At 51.2% G+C, this 18,649-nt stretch overlaps 1 protein-coding gene across 1 annotated transcript in view; it reads left to right on the forward strand.

Moving 5' to 3' along the window:
• The first annotated feature begins 1,699 nt into the window (after positions 1 to 1,699).
• Bmp8a (bone morphogenetic protein 8a) overlaps positions 1,700 to 18,649 on the forward strand; it is a 29,595-nt gene continuing 12,645 nt past the window's right edge. The window contains exon 1 of the mRNA XM_038335299.1: positions 1,700 to 2,250. Coding sequence (XP_038191227.1) covers positions 1,926 to 2,250 — 325 coding nt within the window. The 5' untranslated portion in view covers positions 1,700 to 1,925. The remainder of the gene's footprint in view (positions 2,251 to 18,649) is intronic.

An 18,649-nucleotide genomic window follows, 5' to 3' on the forward strand; every position in this document is an offset into this window, starting at 1 on the left:
CCCGCCATTCTTTATCTTTATGGGGACTTTGATGTAGTATGGAAATTGACCTGTTGGATAAAAGACAGGCTGTGGATGATTACTTGAAGAATTTAGCTGATTCTTGAAACTTGAAACAAGACTGGAGAGATGGCTCGGCAGTTAAAAGCACTTGACTGCTCTTCAGAGGACCTGGGTTAGGTTCCCAGAGCAGCAGGTGGCTCACAACAGGCTGTAACTCCAGCTCCAGGGGCTCCATTGTCCTCTTCTGACCTCAGAGGGGAGGACACTGTACACAGGAAGTACACACATTTAAGAACAATCTTTTGAAAGAATCACCTCAGCATATTTGGGTGACTATTATACAGTTATTTGGATTTTTATTTTGAATCCACACTGGAGAATTCATAATTGGCCCAAATCCACATGTAGCACCCACCGCCTGCAGGGCTCTTTATGGTCTCTGTCCTGGAGCCCCTCTTCAGCTCTTCAGTTCCTCTGTTGTGCGACCAGAGGTAAGGCACTTAACCTCTGTGTGCCTCAGTTTCCCCATCTATTAAAAAGAAAGGTTCTGTGGGGTGCAGCAGCGCATGTCTTAATCCCAGAGGCAGGTGTATGCAGGCATATCTCTGAGTTTGAGGCCAGACTGGTCTACAGGGCAAGTTCCAGGTCAGCCAAGGCTACACAGTGAGAACCTACTGGAAAAAAAAGAAAGGGAGGAAGAAAGGAGGGAGGGAGGGAGGGAGGGAGGGAGGGAGGGAGGGAGGGAGGAAGGAAGAGAGAGGGAAGGAGGGAGAGAGGAAGGGAGGAAGGAAGGAAGGAATGAAGAAAGGAAAGACCACTGTGTGCTCTGTAATGGTGTGTGAACACTAAGAATAGGCCTGGAAGCACTGCTACCTGCCATTATGACACTCCCAGCCTTGACACAGTCATTCCCTTTGCAGGGCATTTTCCTCCCACTGACTTCCGTCCTTCCTGGTCAATTCTTTTCAGTGACACTTGAGCCGCTTTGGAGCCTTTACGACCTAGAGGCAATGCTGTGGCAGCAGCCAGGAGAGGCCTGAGTGCAAAAAGGGGTGTAAGTCAGAAAGTTTTCCTGGGGTTCCTTTCTTGCAAGCAGCTGGCCGCCGTCACAAATGAGGAGCTAAGCAAAGGTGTGCCCCCTTTGGGAGGCTCCAGAGGCTATCCATGTGGGATCATCTACGGGATCCGGATCCGCCGGGTGGAGAAGAAGCCTGGCACTCGAGGAGTAGCGGGGACTGGGCCCTGGCAGCTGAGGGCAACGGAATGTGCCCCACCTTCCTGGCAAGGCTGGCACTAGCCCAGCCCAGACGGCCGGAACTATGTGTCTGGGCTCCGTCTACGTCGCTGTGTGGAGGAGAAGGGCGACCCGGCGGGTCCCACGGCTACCCGGGAACTCGGGATCTCGCCGGCCCCAGGGCGCAGGTGCCTGCTTCAGAGACCCCAACGTCTCCGCGCGGAGCCCGGCGTGCGCCCCGGAAGCTGGATGGGGACCCAGGACACCCTTGAAGGCCTCTCCCCAGCCCGCACACTACTTACCTCGGGGTCGCAACAGGCTCTCCCACCCCTGCGCCGCAGTTGCTGCGGAGGCGCCCGGCCGGAGTCGGCCCGGGATCGGACACGCCCCCGAGCCCCCATTGGTTGGCCCAGAAAGGGGCGGGGCCGAGGAAGCGCTCGCCGGTCCGTGAGGCCGCGGGAGGTCCAGCTCCGGACACTCGCGGGTCCGCGCTACGGGAGCCCAAGTTGCTCTGCGGGACCTACGGGCTTAGCGACCGGCTGCGGAGCGCGTGGTGCGCGGCCGCTGCAGAATTCCCGCGACAGGTGCGAATTCAGGGGACCCGCTGCGCCCTCCGGTCCTCGCCGTCGGGGCGTCTCTCCCTGGCCCTGCGGGCAGCGAGTGGATGCGCGTCCGCTGAGAGTCCGAGATGGCCGTGCGACCCGGTCCGCTCTGGTTGCTGGGCCTGGCTCTGTGCGCCCTTGGCGGCGGCCACGGCCCGCGTCCCCCACACACCTGTCCCCAGCGTCGCCTAGGAGCGCGCGAGCGCCGAGACATGCAGCGAGAGATCCTGGCGGTGCTCGGGCTGCCTGGGCGGCCCCGACCCCGTGCGCCACCCGCTGCCTCTCGGCAGCCAGCGTCCGCGCCCCTCTTCATGCTGGACCTGTATCACGCCATGGCCGATGACAACGACGGCGGGCCCCCGCAGCCTCACTTGGGTCGCGCCGACCTGGTCATGAGCTTCGTCAATATGGGTGAGTTCGTGGAGGGCCCCTCGTAGCAGCAGTCTCCATGCGGAGTGGGCATGACCGCCTATCTGGGGATGATGCCCTCTGGTAGTGCAAGACCCCCGGGACAGAGAGTCAAGGTGCAACAGCACCAAGGGGCTGTAGGCGACTGTAAGGATCAGAGGGCTGGAAGGTCTGAGAGCTATCGCGGGTTCTCAGGGTGTTTGCCCACCAAGGCGGGCAGGAGTGGGAATCTGGTGATGCCCAGGTCCCCTAGGCCCAGGAAGACAGCTGGTCCTGGGAATGCTGATGAGTAAACAGAGGGCAGTGATACTGTCGTGATAAACGCAGTCCAGAAGAGAGGGGCAAAGTTCAGTGTGGAAACCTGTGGTCATATCATCAGAGTGACCAGAGCTGATTCTCACGCCCTGACGGCAGGTTCTTTCTGTGCAGCAGGAAGCGGGTGGGTGGGGTGCACTGTCAGGAGGTGGAGTGGACAGACTCAGACCGTGACTGTAGTTTTGTGGGACTGGGCCCGAATATCTGGACCTTGGTCTGGCAAAGGGTGAGTGTTCAGGCCAGTGAATGATTCAAGAGGCAGCTGCGGGTCTATTCTCCCAAAGTGTGGCTCTTCCCTTTTCCATGTATCTCAAGACCTCAGGGCCACCAGTCTTTTGTTTGTTAATTTACGTGTATGAGTGTTTTGCCTACATTTATGTCTATGTACCACATTCTTGCCTGGTGCTGGAAGGGGCCAGAAGAGGTCATCAGATCCTCTGGAATTAGAGTTACAGACAGTTGTGGACAGCTGTGTGCGTGTTGAAAAATCAAATATAGGTCCTCTGGAAGAGCAGCAGTCAGTGGTCTTAACTCCTGAGCCATCTCCCCAGCTACATTCCCACCTTTAAAAAATATTTTTCTTCTATGCATCTGAGGTTTTGCCTTCATGTATGCATGTGTACCAAGTGCATGCAGTGCCTCATGGGGGCAGGAGAGAGTGTCAGATCTTCTGGGACAGGAGTTAAAGATTATAGGGAGTCCTGAGCAGCAGGTGCCCTTAACCACTGAGCCTCTATCTCTCCAGCCCCGACCTCTAATAGTCTGAAAGGTACTTTTCCAGAATACCTTTCCATCACAGCTGGTCGGGTCCCCACCTGCTTTGCTGCTGTTTGTGGTGGTTGGGGTCCCAGGCAGACATAAGGCCTGGGTGGGTCTGAGTAACCACCAAGGTCACCACACACACACACACACACACACACACACACACACACTGCATGGAGGCAGAGCTTGTCCAGGTAAATAGCTACAGTCTCTACTCCCATTGCCCAGGCATGGGCAGGGAGACCCAGAGAGGCAGTGACTGCCTTGAAAGAGTTCAGCATTTAGTGCTCATGCTGGCGATATTCCCTCCAAGATGGGGAGAGCTTTTGATAGGATGGACAGAGGAACATACGGGACTGGACAGCAGGGTGTGTGTCCTCAGCCACTTGTTTTCCTGCCAGAAGAGAAGACACCCAAACCTCTCTTTCCCATCCAGAGCTGGTGGTGGCAGAGGTAGGAAGGCAGCTATTTAGCCAATAGCTCAGCTCTAAGGAGGCACTGCAGCCAATGGGCTCTAGATACGGCCTTTCTGCTTAGAGGGCAGGGTGGGAATTTAGGATGGACCTCATGTGGGGCTGTAACTGCCTCTCCAGCCTTAGGACAGGCTGACCCAGGGCTTAGGACTAAGAACTAAGGATAGAGTTGCCCAAGAATGTCCCCAGAGAAGCTGCCGATCAAAATGAATCACCACCCAGCCCATGTTCTGCACCCCACCCCCATCCTCTGATCAAAACACGAACAGCTCTGGTGGGAACTGTTGGTGTAAGTAGAGCAGGACCTGCTGCTGCTGCTGCTGCTGCTGCTGCTGCTGCTGCGGTGCAACTTTAGGGAAGTCCCTTGTCTCCGAGCCTAACACCTGTCCCGTTAGATGGGACTCTTTGGCCAGGCATGATGACACACAACTTTCATCTCAGCACCCCAGAGGCAGAGGCAGGAGGATCTCTATGAGTTCCAGGCCAGCCAGCCAGGGCTGTATAGTGAGACCTTGTCTGAAAAATAAATGAATAAATGTGACCCCTAGTGACCTGTCCTCAAGGTTGTATGACTGACTGACAGGTGAACAGGAGCGGAAAAAACAGCCTCCCTTCACTTAGAGTGTGAACTGGGCCACTGCCGCCCCCCCACCCAGGGTGGTCAGGAGCCAGGCCACTGCCAAGCCCCAGCCCTCCCAGCTGCAGCTCAGCTGTGCAAAGAAAGCAAGAAAATCTGTGTGGCTGAGTGTGGTGCCTTACAGCTCTGACCCGAACACTCAAGAGGCGGGGGCAGGAGGAAGCCACAGCTTCCAGGCCAGCCTGGGCTACATCGCATGTAAAGCCATCCAGAGCATCAGAGTAACCACAGGCCCTAGTGAAAGAAAGACAGTGGGAGAAGGGAGAGAAGAGATGGGAAGGAGGGAGGGGAAGAGTGGGGGAGGGAAGAAAGGAAGGAAATCAACCCCATGTGTCTGTCTCATGTATACTGAAACCTGGGAATAGATTCTAAAAGCCAACCAAGGTTGTGTGTCCTGTGTTTCTAAGAAAAGTTATCCTTTGACCTTTACATCCTTCCATTTCTCATTTGGTTGGGACAACAGCACGTGGACCTGTTTTGTCATCCAGTTTCATGGTCCCAGAGAGGATAAGTAGCAGGGCCAGGGACACACAGAGTTTAGGCCACACCCGTGATGATGGTTTCTAAATCCTGTTTCCCCCACCAACCACTGCCTGTAGGATCTGTGGAATTAACAGCAGGCCCTTGCTGAGTGCAGACTCACTGTGAGTGACCTACACTGGCCACGGCAGTAAACTCTCCCAGCTAGAGTGATCTTGTTGATTTTCTCAAGACAGAGTCTCACTATGTAGCTGTGGCTGTCCTGGAATTCCCTATGTAGACAAGGCTGGCCTTGAATTCACAGAGATCTGCCTGCCTCTGCCTCCCCAGTGCTGGGATTAAAGGTGTGCGCCACTGTGCCCATCCTAGAATGATTGCTTACCTGCTGAGTACCAGGCCCCATGTGTCACACACATACTGATGCCTTCTGTTGGCAAGCCCAGGTCTGAGCCTGAAAGTCAGGGTCCTGGAACCAGCATTCCAGGGTGGCAATGGTTGTGACCCTGTGGTGCAGCATGACAACAGACTCCTGTCCCTGATGTCCCTGTGCTCGGAGAAGGGAGAGCCACAAGCTAAGTTGGTACTCTCAGCACCGGACCCGACTCTTGTCCCCTCCCGATCCACCCTCAGTCCCTGCTGGTCTCTGCCATGCGTCCTCCCTTCTGTGGGCCTCTGTTTCTGTCCATGTCTGCTGTGATAGCATCAGAAAAACGAGATGCCTCCCAGCCCTGATCCTTGCTTCTGTTTCTTTGGCACCTGCTGGCCTCACAGCTCTGTTCCTGGGCTGGGTGGCCTCAGGCCCTCCTGTCCTTCCCAAGGGTGAAAGGAGGTGAGAAGGACGACAGCCCCGCCTGCTCATGTCTGTGAACAGGCAGGCAGCTCTGTTCTGGATGGGGAAACTGAGGCACAACCAGCACCAACAGGAGGAGCCCAGCAGGACCGCATGGAGCCGTCTGCACATGTGTCAGCCCCTTTCCCAGCCCAGGAGCTTTCTTCCCGAGGCCTCAGATGTCTGAGGGCAGGGGCAGCAATGAGCTATGGGGGCCAGATCTGAGGGCACGAGAGACCAGCCTCGGTCCCACTCTGTCCCTGCCAGCCGTGTGACCTTGAGGGTGACACTTTCTCACCACTGTCCTCAGGGTCACTTCCTTTGGTTCTATACCAGGTATGAACCTGGTAAATTGAACCAGGTCCTCTGGAAAAGCAGTCAGTGCTCTTAATCACCAAGCCACCACCTCTCCAGCCCCAGAGGTGCTCATCTTTAAGGGGCTTCCGGGGCCAAATGAGATGACAACAGCACCGACCACTTGGCCAGACTTCCACATCTGTCTCTGCATTTGCACTCACAGTGCTGGCTCAGGAGAGCGAGGCTCAGAGAAGGCTGGTGATATTCCCAAGGCCACACAGCAGTTCCTTTGCACCCCAGGCTGTGCCCGCCATACAGCTGCCATCCACAGAAGTTTCCCATGCTCATTACATAAAATTCAGACCATCCACAATCAGATAACGAGTTCCTCTGGGAATCCTGCTTCTAACAGCCATTCCCCCTAGGCAACTGCTGGGATTCCTGTCACCCGAGTCTCTCGACCTCTTTCTAAGCTTCACAGACATGGGATCATGCAGTACGCCGTCTATTAACCCATTCCACGAATTTCTCTGAGAGCCACCCACATTCCTATTTCTATCATTCCTAACTTCAGAGTTGCATGAATGGTCCAAGACCATCTTTGTTTTCTTTTTATTAATGGAGATTCGGTTCTTTTGGGAGGGTTTTGAGTAAAACTGTTCTATGACTATAGTTTCAGATACTTGGATACCTGAGGCTGGAGCATTCTGAGTTCAAAATGAGCCTAGGAAACTTACTGAGGCCCTGTCTCAAAGAAAGGAAGAAAAAAAGAAAGAAAGAGGTAGGTAGGGTGGGAGGGAGGGAGGGAGGAAGGAAGGAAGGAAGGAAGGAAGGAAGGAAGGAAGGAAGGAAGGAAGGGAGAGAGAGAGAGAACCAGGAATCAGGGCTGGAGAGATGGCTTAGGGTATGGGGAGATTTCTGCTGTCGTAGAGAACCTGATTTGGTTTTCAGCACGCATGTCAGCATGTCAGCCGGTTTACAACTCCAGTTACTCCAGCTCTAAGGGGATCTAATTACCCCTGGCCTCTGTGAGCACCTGCACTCAAGTGCACGTACCCACATACAGACAGACGTGCATACATACAACTATAAGTAAGAAAAGGAAAAAAAGAGACGAGGGTCAGTGGCGGAGCCCTTATGTTAGGCCCTGAGTTTATTCCCCAGAACCACCCCAAAATTTCTGTGTGTCTGTATGTCTGAGAGAGAGGAGAGAGAGAGAGAGAGAGAGAGAGAGAGAGAGAGAGAGAGAGAGAGAGAGAGAGAGAGAGAGAGAGAATGCCTTGTACACCAGATTCAGGGCCTTTCCCTTCCTAAGCAAATGCCCTTACCACTAAGCTTCACCATGCCCACCTCCATTCTTAGAGACTGGATGAAAAACCCCAACCCTGTTTTAAAAGAGGTGGTCAGCCGGGCGGTGGTGGCGCACGCCTTTAATCCCAGCACTCGGGAGGCAGAGGCAGGCGGATCTCTGTGAGTTCGAGACCAGCCTGGTCTACAAGAGCTAGTTCCAGGACAGGCTCTAAAGCCACAGAGAAACCCTGTCTCAAAAAAAAAAAAAAAAAAAAAAAAAAAAAAAAAAAAAGAGGTGGTCAAGATTTACGTAGCCGACTTAGCCCATCCTTGACAGGCAAGCTCCCCCATGATGAAGTCCCAGCCTGTATAGTACGTCACCTAGGGTGCTTGGCATGTCACCTAGGGTGCTTGGTTTTCTCTGCCTGAGTTGGGGTCACAGACAGCCCTCTTTCTCCTTGTCCTTGGGAAATAACCTAGAAATGACCCAAATGGGACCCTTCCATGGCTCTCACCCCACCTGGTGCCACAGCCCCCATGGGCAGGTGCTCAGAGCAGACTGGCAGAGGGGAGGGAGACAGCCCAGTGGAGTCAGGGAGCACCGAGAGCTACACTGGGTGGGATGGAAGCCAGCCAGCCCCATCTCTGGGACGCCAGCAGAGATCACACCTGTCTCCTCGCAGCCCAACTTCCATGAGACCCAGCAGGAAGAAGTGGCTTCAACGGGCATTCTAGGGTCCTTGTGGCATCACCTCCACCCCAGTGTGCCACCTGTTGAACTCCAGAGCCACTCACTTCACCTGGCTGAGTCTGAAAGTCGGGATCACACTACCCAGAGCTTATGTGTGACCTCAACGGAGACCTGCTTCAGTTTCCCTGCCTCTGAATCCCAACTTTCAAGACCTTCCCAAGTTCTGACTCAAACTGTGTCCACACACCCTGCCCACTGATGGGGGTCTCTCCAAAAGTGAGTCATGGGATAGGGAAATAAACAGGCATGCGTCGTCATGACCACATCTTTCTGGAACATTCCCACAGTTCAGTTCTTCCTTGCGTTTCTTCTGGAGGAATCGCTCCCTTGCTCACATCTCCTGGGAATTATTTTTTACCTCGGCAGGCTTGATGTGGTGGCCTGTGCGGGTGTTCCCTTTTAATTTGGGGTCTGGAGCCAGCTGAGGACTGGACCAGTAATTATGTGTGCAGAGCCGTTTATGGAAACGGCCTGTGAAGAAAGTCAGTGCGGAGACTCAGCTGAAAATACCTCAGGAGTGAGCCTGGGCCTCGCCACAGTGCTGAGGCTCCTGGTGGGAGAAATTCCCTCAGGTGTAGAATGCACAGGTCACTAACCCCAGGCCCCACCCTCCTCTGAGCTCTTGTAAGTCTGGTGTGGGCCCCTCAGCCTTTGGTACCAACCACATAGGGCAGTCGTGTCCAGCCCCTCCTCCTTAGGGCCTGGAAACCTGTCCCCACCCTCACAGGTCCCACCAGGAAAGGAAGCAAATCTCACTGCAAGTGCAGACATCAGTGACCTCTGATGGAGACTTCTCAGGCAGGAGAGAGCAACCGGGAAAATGAGCCCCAGGAGACTGGAATGTGGCAGAAGGCATAGGAGGCAGTGGTGGGTTGACAGACAGTTTGTGGGGTTGGGGGGCGGATGAGGGAGCCTGAGACAGCATGGAGGCTCACTCTCACATGGGCTCTGAGGGGCTGAAGAAGGCGGCTTGCTTCCGGTTAGTGAGAAGGCCCCATCCTCCAGCCAGCCCCTCTGAGCAGAGGAGGAGGGTGACTTCTGAGGTATTTCTTCTGGTCAGGAGCAGGACAGATTTAGGTTGTCTGGGTAAATCTAACTTTGTCTAGAAGAAACATTTTGTGGGTGTCTCACTGATCAGCGTAGGGTTTGGCATGAGGAGGTCTGGCTGGATGGGCACAGGGCCCCAGATGGACTGGCAGGATGTGGATACTGCTGTGGCCGGGGAAGCCACCTCCTGCCCACAGTGGGCCTTTTTCGAAAACATGGCATCTGGAGCTAGTTGTATCAGGGTCTGGAGAAGGAGACCAAGGTTCTTCAATTGTTTTCCCAAAGCCTCAGGCAGCTCAGAGGGTAAAATCGGCTTCCCTGTTTACAGCGTTTCAGAGGGCAGCATGTCTGTCGCCATACTGAGCGCCCCTGCCATCTCTCAGCTATGTGGAGCTGCCGATCTAGAGTCCTTGCTGAAGACTCCATTTTTCTTTCATGTGTATGTGTGTGTGCACATGCGTGCATGTAATATGCATGTGTGTGTGTTTGCATGTGTGAGGGTAGGTAGGCGTGTGTAACATATGTAGGCCGGGAGTTGGCACTGGGTCCTTCTTTGACCACTCTCCTTAGGTATTGACAGGGTCTCTCCCTGAATCCCGAGCTCGCCAATTTCTAGTCTAGCTTGCCACCTTGCCCTGAGCATCCTTTCTCTACCCCGTGAGTACTGGGATTGCAAGCAGCCGGCTTGTGGATGGGGAGCATTTGCCCGCCAGTCTTTGCTGCGCCAGTGATTTCACACTGAGCCTCTCCCCAGACCCCATTGCTGGAGACTCTAGACGCACATTGCTGCCCACATGGCAACAGGCTTGCCTCTGAGTGCCATTACTGTCACAGCACCAACAACAATTGAACTGAATAGAATTCTTCCTAGGTCACAGGGGCGTCTGGGACCACTGTGCTGAGTTATTTGAGGTAAGGAACAGAGTGTCCTATGACTGGCCTGGCCTTTCCTGTTATTCTGTGGTCCTCTTGTGTACCTCAGCCCCTGCCGCTGGATTCCAGCCTTGCCAGCTTCTTTAGGGCTCCCATACAGAGGCCCTGTGTTTCTCAGGGGTTCTCTGCTAAGACAGCGCTTCCTTCACCCCTCTAAATGCTGGTTCTTTTTTTGTTAATAATTAAATTATTATTATTATTATTATTATTATTATTATTATTAGGGCTGGAGAGGTGGCTCAGCAATTAAGAGTTTGTGCTTCTCTTGTAGAGGACCTGAATTTTATTCCTAGCACTCAGGTTGGGCCAATCCAAACCATCCAGCTCCAGGGGATCTGACGCCTTCTTGTGGCATCCAAGGGTCCCTACACTCATGTGTACATACTCTTTCCCTCCAGTTAAAAATAAAAACAGGCCAGGTGGTGATGGCACATGACTTTAATCTCAGCACTCGGGAGGCAGAGGCAGGCGGATTTCTGTGAGTTCGAGCCCAGCCTGATCTACAAGAGCTAGTTCCAGGACAGGCTCCAAAGCTACAGAGAAACCCTGTCTCGAAAAACCAAAAATAAAAATAAAATAAAAACAGATCTTTTTTAAAAATTAAAATTTGCTGGGTGGTGGTGGCGCATGCCTTTAATCCAGCACTCGGGAGGCAGAGGCAGACGGATCTCTGCAAGTTCGAGGCCAGTCTGGTCTACAAGAGCTAGTTCCAGAACAAAGCTACAGAGAAAAGCCAAAAACAAAAAAAAAAAAGGAATTTAAATTTTTTTTATTTATTTATTGTTGAGTATGTAAGTGCATGTAACCACCTGCCACACTGGCTAGTTGGAGGTTAGAGGACAACATTTGGTAGTCAATTCTCTTCTTCCGCTGTGGGCTCTGGGATTAAACTGTGAGCATTAGATTTGTGGAGAAACTCAACTCACAAGCCTCATTCTTTCTTTCTACAGTCCTGGCTCACCAGGCTTTTTTTTTTTTTTTAAATATTTATTTATTATGTATACAATTTTCTGTCTGTGTGTATGCCTGCAGGCCAGAAGAGGGCACCAGACCCCATTACAGATGGCTGTGAGCCACCATGTGGTTGCTGGGAATTGAACTCAGGACCTTTGGAAGAGCAGGCAATGCTCTTAACCTCTGAGCCATCTCTCCAGCCCCTCACCAGGCTTTAAAATAGAACATGGTTGCTAGCGTCATCTGTAGACCGGTTCTCAGCAGGAGCAATTTTGCCTCCCTGAGGAACTTGAGCAATGTCTAGTCATTGTCTGTTACTGCAGCTAATGGAGGGAAGGATTCACATGGGCATCTGACAGGTCGGGGATGTCACTTACAAGCCTACAACAGAGAATGAGGACCACAACAAAGAGTGTCCTGCCCAAATGTCAGCCTGCATGTGTGTTTAAAGGTCAGGGGACAGCTTTAAGTATTATTCCTCATGACCTCTCCACCTCTTGGTTTGGTTTATTTGTTTGTTGTTTGCTTGTTTGTTTCAGACAGAGTCTCTCCCTGGCCTGGAACTCACCAGTTAGGCCATTAGGCTAGGCTGGTTAACCAGGTAAACCCGGGGATCTGCCTGTTTCTGCCTGCCCAGTGCTGAGGTTAGAAGCCCTACTCACTGTGCCTGGCTTGGTTTTTTGTTTTTTATTTTGTTATTTTGGTTGGTTTTTTTGTTCTTGTTTTTTTGGGTTTTTGTTGTTGTTGTGTTGTTTTTGTTTTTTGAGACATTTCTCTGTATAGCTCTGGCTGTCCTGGAACTGGCTTTGCAGACCAGGCTGGCCTTGAACTCACAGATCCGTCTTCCTCTGCCTCCCAAGTACTGGGATAACCTGAAAGGGCCAGAAGAAAGCTGCAGACCCCCTAAAACTGGAATAACAGTTCTTAGCTGCCAGCTGGGTGCTGGGACCTCAATGCAGGTCCTCTGCAAAAGCAACAAGAGCCCTAACTGCTGAGCCTTCTCTCCAGCCCCTTTGTTTTGTTCTTACACCCCCTCACTAAGCATGTATGGTCAAATTGCTCTGGTTTAAAAATCACACAAAACAATTTCCTCATTCTAGCTGAGCCACCAAATCAATATACAATTAGTTCAATTGCTATGCTTTTGAATTTTCCTAGGTTTGCTCTTTATTCTTGTATTTGAGTTGGTTTTTGTTTCATATTCTGTGACATCTTTCAAAATGTATAAAACAGAAAGCCTTGCAAGTGGTCTGATTCCCTTTTCCATGCCCTGCACTTGGTTTCTGTCCCCTTTCATGACTCAACAGTATTTTTTTTCCTTTGTGGCTTTGCTCCCTATTTAAAATATACAGTTGGGAGCAGGGGCAGTAACTCAGTGGTTAAGACTGTTTGCTCTGCCCATGAGGACTTGTGTTTGAATCCCTAACACTCATGTTAAAAGCTGAGCACAGCTGCATGTGCTCCCAGCATTGGGAGGTGGAGACTGACGAATCCCTACAGGCTGCTGGCCGGCCAGCCTCACTGCACTGGGAAGCTTGCTGTTCAGTGAGAGACAGAAGACAAGGTGGCCAGTGACAGCAGAAGACACCCAGCGTCCCGCTCTGGCTTCCCCATGTGTGCACACAGACACACCCACCCACACATTCACATGCAGACATCACACACACACACATGTGCACACAATTATATATACCTGAGCATGTATGCATGATGTGTGTACGTGTTCATCATATTTCTATTCTTACCCTTTATTAGACAAAGGATGCATTATCTGCATTTCTCTCCATGCTCTTTCTAAAGCTGTGGTGTTTCTAGGGAACATGTTATGACAGACTATAGACGACACACTCTCGTGGGTTTCCCCAGCTGTGTGGCACCCACTGAAATGTCCTCAGTTCACAGCGTGTCTCCTGTTGATGTCTGGGTGGTTTCTGGTTGGCTAATGCTGCAACAGCCTTGTACACAGCTCTTTATGTATTTTTGTTTTGTTTTGAGTCAGGGTTTCTCTGTGGCTTTGGAGCCTGTCCTGGAACTAGCTCTTGTAGACCAGGCTGGCCTCGAACTTACAAAGATCTGCCTGCCTCTGCCTCCTGAGTGCTGGGATTAAAGGTGTGTGCCACCACCACCCGGCTTCTTTATGTATTTTTGTGACTGTCTTTGGGACATTTTCCTGGAAGTTGAATTGGGAAGTCAAAAAATTTCTATTTTTTTCTTGATTATTACTAGACGCCCACCATAGGGATTACACATCCTAAACCAGCAAGGCTGGAGAGAGAGGTCTGGCATCATTCAAAGGACGTACTTTTCATCCAGGGTTAGTTTTGCCTCCCTGGGGGCCCTGGACAATATCTTGAGTCAATTTTGGTCATTGCTAATGGGGAGGAACAGGTGATCCTACAAAAGGCTGTGGACATTGTTACAGCATCCTCCTACGCTCTGCAGGACAGTGCCTGTGGCAGACCAGCCCAAATGAGAAACTGGCTCAGGAGAGCCATAGTCGAGGAGCACACCCAAAGTGAGCAGCTCTCGGAGGGTCTTAATCAAGAGGTCTAGGTGTGGTCACTCCAGACTGGGACTGGATGCTCAGATTCTTGCACGAGCTGTGTCACCATGAACATGTGGACACAGAAATACATGTGTATACTCAGGTGTGGGCTGGCTTGTTTCTTGACCCTGGCCACTGAGCCAACCTAAAAATGATAACTCCAATGTCACGAGCAGCCTGGTACCCAGATGCTGCTTCCTAAAGATCCCCCCAGCAAAGAAAGCCGAGCTCTCCGAGCATCTGATATAGACTGTGATGCCAACATGTTCTCAACATAGAACCAAGGAGCCTTGTGTGACAATGCATGCTTGATCTCAGAATTTAAGAAGACCATGAATTTGAGGCCAGCCTGGGCTACCAGAGTGAGACCCTGTGCCAGTCAGGAAGAGAGGGAGGGGAAGAAGAGAAGGGGAAGTATTGGATCTTAGCCTATGGGATAGAATTAATCTATAATTATGCTAATATAATTAAGAGAAAGAACAACTCAATAAATGAAGAAGAAAACAAAATATTATTGCAGATAATGTAGACTGATGAGGGCAAGATCTACTTGTAGATGCTAAAGTAGCACAGGTTTAAGAAGAAATGTTATTCACATCCTGGAGATGGAGAGATGGCTCAGCAGTTAAGAGCACTTGCTGCTCTTGCAGAGGACTCAGATTGATTCCCAGCACCCACATGATATCTCACAACCATCTGTAACTCCAATTCCAAGGGATCTGATGCCCTTTTCTGGCCTCCATGGGCACCAGGCACATATGTGGTGCATGGACATACAAGCAAGCAAAAAAAAATTCATACAAATAAAATTTAAAATAACAAGAAAAGCCTGAAGATACCTTCCCCATATTACGAAAGGAAAAATGGTAACATCATAGAAGGGGAAATCTGGCAGACACCAAGGATTCAGTTACTGTCATGGAGACTGTATCGCCTAATCTGATGCCCTCAGAAGGCATGGTCACTTGTGTCATTCTCCAAAGTGCTTATCATCATTCTCCCCAGGAGCAAACAGGCAAGCTCATCCTGAGACATGCCACCAGCACCCTACAAAGGTGCCGAGGTATTGAGAGATAAGGAAAGGCTAGCAATTGTGATAGATCAGAGGAGCCCACAGAGAGCTGACAAGGACATGCCATGTGGATCCCAGATGACAGCCTGGAACAGAAGGAGGACATCAGAGAGACGAGTCTGGTTCAGTTGCACCGGTATTGAGCTCATCTTCCTGTGATAGTCGAGATTGGGTTCAGACAATGTTAACAGACAGGTAGATAAACACACACTCGATAATGAATGGATGAATGAAATTTTGAAATGTGATGAATAAATGAAGAATCTTTGTGAATGTTATTAGGGAAAATGAATGCAGAGACTGAAGGATTAAAAAAAACAAATGATTTTATGTATGTGTGCGCCTGTGCGCATATATGTGCACTGTGTGTGCAGAAGCTCTCTGATCAGAAGGAATCACATCCATTGGAACTGGAGTCGCAGGCAATTGTGAGCTGATAAGTGAGCTCTGGCAATTGAACCCGGGTCCCCTGAAAGAGCAGTAAATGCTTTTAGCCTGAGTCATTAGAACAAAATTGAAGGATTTTATAAAGCTGTGAGAACCATGAGAAGAAACCATCCAGAACCTTCTCCCACATACCCCAAAGTGACATTCTGGGACCCCCACTTATCCATGATTAACTGCGTAGGCAGAGACACTCTACTCAGAGACCTTGCTCCAAACATCACGGCCCCTCCTAGAGTCACCTCCTAGAATTCCTGGCAGGGCATCTCACATGGTCAGGATGCAGCACAGTGGCCAGGAAATCAGCAGTGCCCCCCCCCCAGGCCCCCACTGAGTCTATCTGACTCTTCTAGGGACCGAGTTTTGCCAGCATCACAGCCAGCAACAGGATTTTACTGGGAAAACCCGAGAAACCACATCTTCCAGGCCACGCCCCTTTCCCAGATCCACTCCATGGACTCTACACCCAGGGGCTGGGAAGCACAGCCTTTTGTTTCCCCTGGTTGTCTGTCTTGCTGTTGGCTAGTTCTAACTCACTGTCCACCATTGTATGGCACATGGTGTCAGGATGCTGTAAAGGAAGGAACTCTGCTGGGAGGTAGGATTCCTGAGTAATGTGCCTACATGTGGACCAAATGCCACAGGGTGCTCTTATCCCAGCCAGAACATTGTGGAGGGGCTGCCGCTTGGAGTCTCGGCATCTTTGGGAGATTCCGGACCCTAATTTATAGGAAGGTGAGGGTTGGGCATGCATGGAAAGGGAAATGCTTCTCATGGGGTTCTTTTGGCACCATATTAGTGGTCCGTTACACAGCCGAGGACAAGATCCCAGTGAACTACCAGAGATCACTGGGTAGATCAGGCATCTGGAAACATTCCATATGCCTTTGAGCTGACAGATTTCCATGATATGGTTTCTTGTTCATTCTTTTGTTCAGAAAAATAAAATTGAGCCAGGATTGGTGACACATGCCTTTAACCCCAGCACTCAGCACTCGGGTGGCAGAGACAGGAGGATTTTTGTGAGCTCAAGGCTGGCCTGGTCTACATAGCTAGCTCTGGGACAGCTGGGGCTACATAGAAAGACCTGTTTCAAGAGACAGAAGGAGAGAGAGAGAGAGAGAGAGAGAGAGAGAGAGAGAGAGAGAGAGAGAGAGAGAGAGAGAGAGAGAGAGAATCAAATGTGTCTCCTGCTCTCCTGTGGCACACCCTTCCAGTGGGGCTCTCTGAAGGTTGTCCCATTGATACACAGGGAAGTTGAGAAATTAGAAATCAGATGACTGCTACTCATCCCTCAGTTCCTGTACTTCCATAGTCCTGCATGGAAAGGATCCCCATGTGTGCCCACTTCACATAGACACGCTAAGCTCATACAGGGGATGACCCTGGAGCGGCCATGGCAAACAAACCACACTTCTGAATGCAACCCCATGACTAAAATGGAGACAGCTATTCAAGGAGTCTCACAGGGAAAACAAAGCCCCAGCGAATGCTCTGCGGTGCCCCCACCCCAGCCTTCCAGACTCTAGTAACACAGAGGAACTGCAGCTCCAGCGTCCTGCAAAGAGCCGGGTGCTTCGCTTGAGCCACTGCAGCAGCAGTGTCTGTTTCGCTGCGGCATCCCAGGACCTTTGAGCCACTTCACAGGAAAAGCACATCCATTTTGCTAAAAAAAAAAAAAAAAAAAAAAAAAAAAAAAAAAAAAAAAAAAGTCCCAGATCAGCCTGGTGGTGGTGGCACACAGCACTCAGGAGGCAGAAGCAGTCAGATCTCTGTGAGTTCAAGGTCAGCCTGGTCTACAGAGTGAGTTCCAGGACAGCCTGAGCTATTACACAGAGAAATCCTGTCTCAAAAAACCAAAAACCAAACCAAACCAAACCAAAACAAACGAAAACCTTCCCAGATCCACTACTTGCCTGGGACAACCACAGCAGTTTCCGGTGCTGGAAACCCTGCCTCTCGATTTCACAAGCCCATAGCACAGAAGTCTGGAAGTGAGGACCAGTTCAGTCTAAGAGTATTTCAAGACACCCCATGGAGGCCATGCACATCACTAAGGGAGGGTGGCCACAGAGTTCGGAATCAGTCCCCAGATAAAACTCCCAGAATGCCCTTGTGCGCCCCACTTTGTCCTGAAAAAGGTGGGGAGGAGGATGTGCCCAAGGGGCCCTATCCGACCACACCCTGTTACAGAAAACAGCCTGGACCAACTTTATCCTGTACATCGGGGCCTGAGCACAATCATGTAGGAGAGGTGCCTGTGCAGCTCCTGAACCCACTGAAATGGTCACCAACATTGTAGGTGTGCAAGTAGCTAGGTAAGGAAGGAGGACGCATGAGGATAGATATTCAGAGCAGGAAAAAGCACTTGGCCAGGGCTCAGAGCCCACTCTCAATGCGGTCTGCCTTGTGGCCTATGAGGGAGAGACCAACACCCTGGCACACTCTGTCTCTTGACTTTTGGGCACATGCTGTGTGCCCACCACCTTTAGATGCTGTGGGACACCATCCACTCCTTCCTCTCCCTTTTCACCTGCTGCTCCTGCCCAGATGTGCCTATCCTTTGGCTCTGCCCAGCACATCTGTATTCCATCTATCACTGGAACAGAACTCTAGGGAGAGGACAGGAAGTGCTCCTCACATCCGCTCACCCTGGTGCTTTTTAAAACCCTGTTTGTGGTCACTGAGCCCATAGCCACAGAGAGGATTTTTTTTAAAGACTAAAACATATAATTAAAATCTCTGTTGAGTTTTGGGGATGGTGCTGGGTGGCTCCCCACCCTTTCTTTCCGGAAACACAGATTTTTGGCATTTGAAAGTGACAAGCAGCTGAAGTGAGGCTACCCTAAATATACCTTCCCGAGCACAGCTGGGCAGCTGAGCACGTTTTATTCTAAAAACTTGGCATTTGCTATAGGGAGCAAGGATAGCTCCCAGCCTTCAGCTATCACCCTAGACTGCCATTACCTTCACCTCCAGCAGGTCCCATAGTGAATCTCTTAGACCACATAGCTCCCACTGGCACAGCCTTGCTCCCAAACCTGGATTCCAGCCAAACCCACTGCTCCACCCAATGGCCATGGTCTACAGACAACTCCCCTCTGTCTAGAGCATGCTTGGCCACTGCCAAGACACAGTCTTGTCCATCATTTCCTCCTGCTTTCTGCCTGTCTCCCTGCCTTTATCCTCTAGCAGGTCCTTTGTCCCCTGTTGCTGGTACTGGCGTCCCTCCCTTCCTAAGGTCCTTCTGCTGCTGGCCTTGTAATGTGGCCTGCACTCTGCACATCCCTCTCCCAGGACACCCAGGAAATTCAAACACAGAACTAACAGCTCAGCTCAGCTGTCAGATCTGAGCTCCCCCATCCCACCTTCTCCTCTGTCCCGCTGAAATTCAGCCAATTACGTCCCTGTGGACAGGGTTTTCCCCTGGAACTGTGCTGATTTTCTCCCTTGGGACCAATGTACATCTCGCTGTTGGCCTAGCAGCTCTAAGAAGAGGCATCGTGATTCATCAATGGGACCAGGACCCTGATGAGCACTTGCTGAGTTTCCCACTACACCACCTCCTGGGGC

This window comes from Arvicola amphibius, chromosome 6 (genome assembly GCF_903992535.2).
Source record: "Arvicola amphibius chromosome 6, mArvAmp1.2, whole genome shotgun sequence".
Taxonomy (NCBI): Eukaryota; Metazoa; Chordata; class Mammalia; order Rodentia; family Cricetidae; genus Arvicola; species Arvicola amphibius.